The sequence below is a fragment of the Electrophorus electricus genome, chromosome 10 (assembly GCF_013358815.1).
Source record: "Electrophorus electricus isolate fEleEle1 chromosome 10, fEleEle1.pri, whole genome shotgun sequence".
NCBI lineage: Eukaryota > Metazoa > Chordata > Actinopteri > Gymnotiformes > Gymnotidae > Electrophorus > Electrophorus electricus.
Genome location: NC_049544.1, coordinates 7,904,398 through 7,912,786, shown reverse-complemented (window position 1 = coordinate 7,912,786; position 8,389 = coordinate 7,904,398). Strand labels below are relative to the sequence as shown.

Genomic DNA, 8,389 nt, shown 5'->3' with positions numbered 1-8,389 from the left:
AGTAAGTACTTCTACAGAATAGAACTCATATTAATTAAATGGTTAAACATTATTTAGATATTTTAGTACTACTATATTTAAAATGTCTGTAAATATCACAAGTGTGTGCAAATCTATTAAAAATTATATTTTACATATTGTTGCATATCCTGTCCCTATGGTATTCCATTACTTATAAATAAATCTTTTGTTATGTGACACTTTTAAAAATACTTTTGCATAACTGGAAAGTGTTATTCAATATGGAAAATTCCAATCTGATATGTCTCTTAGATCTAAAATAATTCAGGTACCCTAGATCTTGAAAATACACAGAGACTAAAGAGGCTAGTCCATGATTACAAAGAAAATGGGCTTGGATTCCACGTCATGGCTTTGAACTGACGACAGTAAAAATGGGGAATGTAAAGTAATCCTCCTGGTAAAGGCTGTGCTTGCTCCTTGCTAAGATGTCTTTTCTATAGTCCTAATATTAATCTCAGATCTGGGACGGTTGTTTATGAATATGCCTCCCTTAAAATGCCAAAATATAATCTCTAATATCTCTCTTTATCAGAGTGAAGACTACTCCAAAGAATTTCAGAAATAGAAATAATTTACAACAGTGATTTAAGAAAGGTTTTTCTTAAGTATTTCATATATTGTTATACTACACATATTAATTTGCATTTAGACAAATAAGTATTTATATAAATATGTATATTTACATACAAAATATTTTGTTGGTTGTGATACATTTACAGTTGTATTTTCTTTCACATTTTATTAATTTTACATTTTTCAGCTAATGAGATAAAAATTACTTACACTTAAATATATATATATATATATATATATCTTACTTATGTCTGTAATAATGTAAGCAAGGTCAACTAATGGTCTCCAGATTGACTAAGTCTTCAATTTGCCATAAGGTACAATAACACTGCAGAAAGGAAGTAGTATATGACACTGAATGTATGACCTTGCTATTCACTCATTACTCCAGTAGATGTTCTCTTGTTGTATAAGTGACAGAATCTTCAGTGGAAGCAATCAAACCTTTGCAAAAACAGTCCCTGATTAAAGAGGTCTATAAAAGCCAATAACACTACATCAATATGTGAGAATTAGTCAATTTCTGCTTCAGTTACTTGTGGCGAGTCAATTTTTCTACGTGCTAAAGAGCAGTATTTAGAAGATTTATTTACAATATGAATTGTATATTTGACATCATTCACTGAAAGTGTAACTTGCACATGCTAAACAGACTATGTCCCTAGACTGGTGTCACAGCACGTGTTCATAACTGGATGACTTAATTACATTTTATGCAACAATGCATTCATTAGAAGCCTTTACAAATGAGAACAAGGCAACCGCTGTGAACTGTTATTAGTAAGCTGTGAACACCAGACCAGCAGGGTGCATGAAGGGCAACGAGACACAAACATCTTATTCTGGAGGGCTCACATTGTTCCACAGGTTATATTTGTCAACAATGGTCCAAACAGAAATAAAGTGATGAAACCATAATGTTTTCCATTTCTTAACAATTTTGTTGTCATTATTAATACACACATTTGTAATTTCCTAATACTAATTTCCTACATCAATTTACATTTTCTTTTATGCAGTTTTATTTCTGCAGTAATTCTTCCCACAAAACTTGCTTTTTCCCTTAACTAGATGATTTGTAAAAGGCAAAAGCAATTAATTTAATAACTCATGCCACTCTCTTCATGTCTATTACATTGTAATGGCTGTGCAGAGCTAGTCAACCATGCAAGAGTATTTGTGGCTTGTTTTCTCATAAATACAGAGCCACAAAGTGAAACATAGTTTTAAAGACTGTAATGGAGAAACGTAGTGGACTGTTGGTCTCCAACTCAGACTACACGGAAAACCTGTCCAAGAGAAGATGAGTGTACAAATTACGTGTGTTCATTAGATGAAAATGAACAGGCATGGGTATATGGTATAACAGGGGGAAGGCCCTTAAATTAAAATGATATATGTGTGTGTGTGTGTGTGTGTGTGTGTGTGTGTGTGTGTGTGTGTGTGAAATAAGCAGATTGAACACATAGAAATACATCTTACATTTACGTGAAGAAATGCTAATGTGTAAAATATTCATAAACTTTGTTTTCTAACAGAAGAAACGGAAACTGTCGTAGTTAGTTGATAGTTATGTGAGTAGAGTGCAAATTAAAACATTCTAATAGCATAATACGACGTTATCAATTTTGTATCTCGACACTCCGTACACCACTATACTGTCCAGACCACAAAACAGTATAATTATGTAGAACAATATCGTTCTCTATCTTTTATGTACAATTATGTCTCATCAAATTATACACCATTGTGGCGTCTGATAATAGCCTTTTCGTAAGCGGGAGTTTTTTTTATCCTGTTTTATTTTTAACAGTTGAATCAGATAAAAATTGTTATCTGGAGAGAAAGTAATACAATATAAAGATTAAGGAACAATAGAACAAAAAGTATTAGTTAATATATTTTATATTTAAAAATCACCTAGTTAAATTGAATAGGCTACTTAGCTATATGACAATAAAAGATGCACTAATATCTAACCTGCATATTTGACTAAATGTACTAAATATAATAACATTTATTCTTCTCTATTTCAGCATGCTATAGTCCCATGTCGCGTTCTAATGCAACAGGATTATGGCTATTTGAGACGAAGTGAGTTCGGTTTCGGAGAGATTAGTGGTAATGATTTGCTGCCCCCTTGTGGTAAATGTATTTTCTCACAAGTGAAAGAATGACGACGGCTTATAAAAGCCGCGCAGGAAAAAAACGTCTTTTCGGCTTTAGATTCTCAAGTTTAAGTCTCGTTTTGTCTTTTTGATGCTATTTTATGGTTTAGACTCAATGCCAGCTTTAAATGGACTAAACAATGTCTTACCACATTCGTCGACGGAGGACGCACGTCTCTTCGTTAGATGAAAAGAATTGTACGCTGTGTTGATGGTGGAACGTTTATGTGGATCTGCAACCACTTTCTCCGATAGTTTCGATTTGGTTTGCGATAGGGGGCGCTAGTCCTGAAGTCCGCAAAAGGATAACTTCCACCCATAGCCATCATCACAAGCATAATACCCCATCAGACACATACGCACTGTATCAGTCGATTACAATGGAGGAAGACCCGGAGGCCAGCACACTTAACAGAGTAAACAGGACGAGTAAAAGTTCGAACTTGGACAGTTTAGGCCTATCACGTTCTTCTCTGTCTTATGACAAGAATTTTGTTTGTTCTCCGTCAGGAGTGCTTATGCTTGGAGAAATAGTAAGTACATTTTGTGAATGTTTAGCCTTGCAGGCAGCGTAGCCAGTTTGTAAAAGAAATGTGTCTTGCAATTAATAAACATGTTAACAAGATAAGCAAACTGAACTAATCTGTGTAATGAGTCTCCGTACGTAGGGCTAGACAGTAGGTCAGGTATGTGGACTATTTGAACTGTCACGTGATTTGTGATTGACTTTTCCTTGTTATTTATTTATTTGTTGCGATAATAAACGTAGCAACAATCGCAATGACAAAAATAATCTGCTGTGATATATATATTTTAAATGGCATTAAACGAGGCCACAATTAGAAGTAGTCTGGCTAAAGTGACAACTCACTGGCTTTGCCCTTGTCTTGCAAATACTGAAACTGACAAAGAAATCAAAAACTGTATATAATCATTGTGTTTATGTATTATAGTTACAGACATAGAAAGTGTAGGCCTTTTTAATGGCAGTAAGCATTTTAGCACACTTGGTTATTTAAGACTGGATAACAGAATTAGTTCAATCTGTACCAAATCAAGTTTCCAACTTGGATTTAATGAAAAGGAGGGGTATCTAGATTCCACAGATGACAGGAAGAGAACAAACCAGAACAGCTTGGCAAACAGACTCTTCCTCTCTCCCTTATTGTTCGTTTTCCTTCCACAATCCATTCTGAATCACATCCAAGTGTTGACTTGGTTTAATCTCCAGCTAGGTCTATCTGACAGCTTTTCCTGTGACACCAAGCTTTCAGGGACAAATTCTTTTGTTTCTTATAACAGGAAGAAAGGCCGTGTGTATATAGTGTAATACAGAAACTTATCACTTAGGACTTATTACTAAGAATTCACACAGTTCATAGTGAATAACAAAACTAGATCTGCGCGAACTGATCTTGTTAAATATTTGTGATTTTTTTCCTTCATACCATTAATTATTTCAAGAATAAGTGTATCTTATTATTGTAATTGCACAAATGTACTTTAATACACCACACACAATACACCATGTATTTCACATATGAGGATCAGATTTATTTATTTATTTATTGTAATATATTATTCTGTTCATGTTTCTCACCAGGTATGTGGCCTCCTGGTGTGGACTCTTCTAGGTGGGACCGAGTATGTTCGTGTCCCTGCACTGGGCTGGGTAATGTTTGTGTCAGTGGTTTGCTGGGTGCTAACTGTCTGCCACCTTCTACTGTACCTGACCACAACCCATGTAAAGATGCCCCAAGTCCCATGGACACTTCTTGTAAGTAGTTTCACATCAAATAACAAGAGACATATGGCTGTATACTCCAGGAAAAGGGTTTGGTCAGCATCCATGCCGTGGAACTCAGCTCTTATTTTTAGCCATTGAAAAGAATTTAGCAGAAACTAAAATGTTGATGAAGCTTTAACTGCAATGTTCCACTTTACTGCTGTCCACAGGGACTGTGCTTCAACAGCAGTGCCACTGTTCTTTACATGACAGCTGCAGTGATTAATGCTGCATCTGTAACATCTGCCATTAGGGGGCGCTATTACTACACTAGCTGGATGGCTTCCACGGTAAGAGGAGGGTCACTTCACTTATTCAGCACAAGTTATATTTCCACACTTGAACACAATGGCCACATTTACTGTAAAATATTCTCCTTCTTTTCTTTCCTAATGCTTTCACAGATAAAGTTAGATGTGAGAAACTACAAGAGATGACGTGTGTGTGCCTGTGTGTGCGTATTTGTGAATAGCATCATGCAAAAAACATTCATTGTAAAAGTTATCCTGATCCCACAAGAAATAGAAATAACTATTTTTATCTGTAATTGAGGTTAAGATGAAAGTGAAGGTTTGAGTTTGGAACAGGTTAAAGATCAAGGTCAACGCATTAGAGGTTGGGGTTAAGGTAATGTTTAATGTTTAGGACCAGTTATGCAGAAATGTAGGTCTACACACAAGGATATAAAAACATTTTATACATGTCATTTTTCTGCTAATGATTATGCATGTAGTTGTACATATTGTTCTTACACTTCTTTCTAATCAGAAAATGCTGATTCCTTACACAGCTTCCTTCAAATGAATATAACAATAACTGAATTAAAAACAACTTTCTCTTTTTTTCAGGTGTTTGCATTCTTGGTGGTGCTTTGTTATGCAGTAAATGCATATTTATGCTACAAATCCTGGAGATCCAAAAGTGATGATGCCTAAACCAAATATTCTTGGGGAACAAATGCAGTGACTACGAGTCCATTTGCAGTCTCATTTGCAAAGAGTAACTTTCTTTTTTAATATTTTTTTATGTCTCTTTACAACTGTAATCGTATAAACCTTATGCAAGAATCCAGGACATCCACATTCTTGTGCAGTTTGTCAAGTGTGAAGAATTTCACGGTTTTTGTTCAGAGACTGATAGATTTTCAATTGTTTTTCACTTTAGATGCAAATTTTCTTACGATTTTAATAATAGTACTCTATTTTTGTAAATGGCACAGCTGTGTTGAAAATGGGATGTATATAACATCTATATATATAAATGGGTGTGTGTGTGTGTGTGTGTGTGTGTGTGTGTGTGTGTGTGTGGGTGTGAGTGAAAGAGAGAGTATGCTGGTTGTGTATTATGTATACTGATATTTTAAAGTGATACAGTGTACCATCTCTAAATGAAGTATTTCAAAATGAGAAAAGGTATAATCACAGTGAATAATAACCACAAATAGTTATCCACAGTCTTGAAGAAAATATATTGAGCAATGCCAGCCAGTGGTGTCTTGACATGAATTTTATGTCTGTTCTTTTTTATACATCAGGCCTTTATAAGTCTAATGAGATTAGGAAGACTGAGAAGGAAGTAAGACATATAGCTCAGTCTATACCAAAACAAAAGAAAGAAAACAAATGGTATTTATCAATCAAAATAGTTTAAAGAAATAAAGAAAACTTAAAAACAAACAAACACTGACTCTATGCAACATCCTACATAATCCCATAAATAGTAAAGTTCCCAGTGTAGTGTATATAGGAAACTGCAGCTCAGCCCCAGCAGGGCCATGTGCTGTCCTAATCCAGTTGTATGCATTTCCATTGCAAAGGAAGCAGATGAGAACACATTATTTCTTTCTCCTCCAAAAAGGTTTTACACAGTCTTTGTAAAACTAATTTAACAGGCAATCATCAGTAAAGGCATCCTTACTCTGTAGTTCCTTACTGCAAAACAAGTTGCAGTATCACCATTCCAAGCCATGAGTTTCTTGGATAAGTAATAATGAATAGTCATTGGTTGATGTGTGGTCCTGCTGCCTCAGATGTCTACAGGTAAAATCATCATGGTTGTGGCATGCAGGGAGTAGTTGGATCATTTAAAATGGTGCTATTTGATGCCAATATATTTGACAGTGTTTTGCCATTAGAAGTAATAGCTACTATTCAGATTCAATGGCCCACAAGCATCAAATCACCAACCTTTATAAAAGCAACAAAGCACAACAAAAGGAGGGATGATTTAAAGGCAAAATAAAAACTGTCCCAGACTGATGAAACAAGCATGCCTCAGCAAAGAGACATGTAGAACCAGAAAGATGGGCTTGTAATGGTGGAGTAGAAATCTGGAGCAGAGTTTGAGGGAAACACTTCAATACTAACATTCCCTAGACAATGTCCATAGTGGCCTCCTACACAATACCAGCACCACACTTTCATGCACAACTGGTATGTGTTGGTCCCAGTAGTCGTAGTTTTTTTTTTTTTTTTACCTGTAGTTGTGTTTCTCACTGACTAGCTGGAACCTGATATAGAGCAAAGTGGCTTGCTGTCCCTCCCCATCTGTGAGCTCCACTCTCAGAGCATATTGCTGCTGACCTGTTGGCTGGAACACAATGCTCTCCAGACAGAGAACCAAATACCTGCAATAAAACTTGCAGAGCAACAAACAAACACCAACATATGAGAGGAAAATCATCATGCAAAAGGCTTGAAAGACATCATTTCTGCTCATTAACACACACTTTATTGAGCAAACACAATAAACAGAACTAGAATACACTTAATGGGGGAAATGGGTAGGTTAACCAAAAATGTAGACACTCACAAAGACTGTCCTTACTGTCACATCCCCACAGTGGTCCAGATTGTCCAGCCCAGCATCTCTGACAGGTCATCCTCACTCTCTTTGTCAAAAATTGTTTGCCTTGATCATTTTTTGTCCATTGACCATTTGTGCCTTCTGATTTTGTACTACTGCCTGTTGTTCTGAACTCCAGTATTTATTTATTGATTAATTTATTTACCTTTTGCCTGTTTTCTGTTTTTGTGTTTTGGGGACTGTTTTTCTGTGCATCTGCTGTGTATTAAACTACACCTTGCATTTGGATACTCTCCTATCCTTGTGATTTGTAACACTCACACCTTCACAAACAAGAAATAGATGTGACCAAGCTGAATCAACACAATGCACAAATCAAGCATTAATGACTATTAATGACTACATACAATATGAAATAAGCATTGCTTTAAAGCTAATTTACAGCTGCAGGGAGGTGCACAGTGTTGCCTACCACAATATGGTTTATCAAAAACTACTGATCTACACTTCCTTGGACATGATACAGCTCACTCAGCACTGCCAACAAGACCAGACAAAATCCTAAACTTTTTATTATGGTTGTATGTTTTTAATAACTGCTATAAAACAAGTAGATAGACAAGAACTTTACTGATCCCAAAGGAAATTGCAGCATTACAGTAGCAAGACACATAATTGCACATGAACAAACATATATTAAGCAAAAACAAGGGGAGGGGAAAAAGAAAGCATATATATATAAACTGCACAGTATTTACATTTGAATAAACATATATGAGGCTTTACATGACATTGGCATGAAAGCAGCATTGCACTAGACAGCATTTGATATTTTAATTAACAATAAATGTTACAAGAAGCTTCAGTACTTACAGTCCAAAAAGCTTAATGAATGTGAAGGTGTCATAAGTAAAGAAACAATGCATAAACAATATTCTTCATTATTTAATCTTTAAACCAGAAGAAAATAAGAAACATTTTATCTGTTGCAATGCACTAAATGATCAATGAATTTCATGATATTGAGGCATGC

General features: G+C 35.4%; 1 protein-coding gene across 1 annotated transcript; it reads left to right on the top strand.

Moving 5' to 3' along the window:
• The first annotated feature begins 3,073 nt into the window (after positions 1–3,073).
• Positions 3,074–7,642, top strand: cmtm8b (CKLF-like MARVEL transmembrane domain containing 8b). Its single transcript, XM_027023210.2, has 4 exons — positions 3,074–3,298; positions 4,369–4,542; positions 4,722–4,841; positions 5,400–7,642. Exons 1-4 carry the CDS (start codon positions 3,146–3,148, stop codon positions 5,484–5,486), a joined length of 534 nt encoding a protein of 177 aa, XP_026879011.1. The 5' UTR covers positions 3,074–3,145; the 3' UTR covers positions 5,487–7,642.
• Positions 7,643–8,389: the final 747 nt, after the last annotated feature.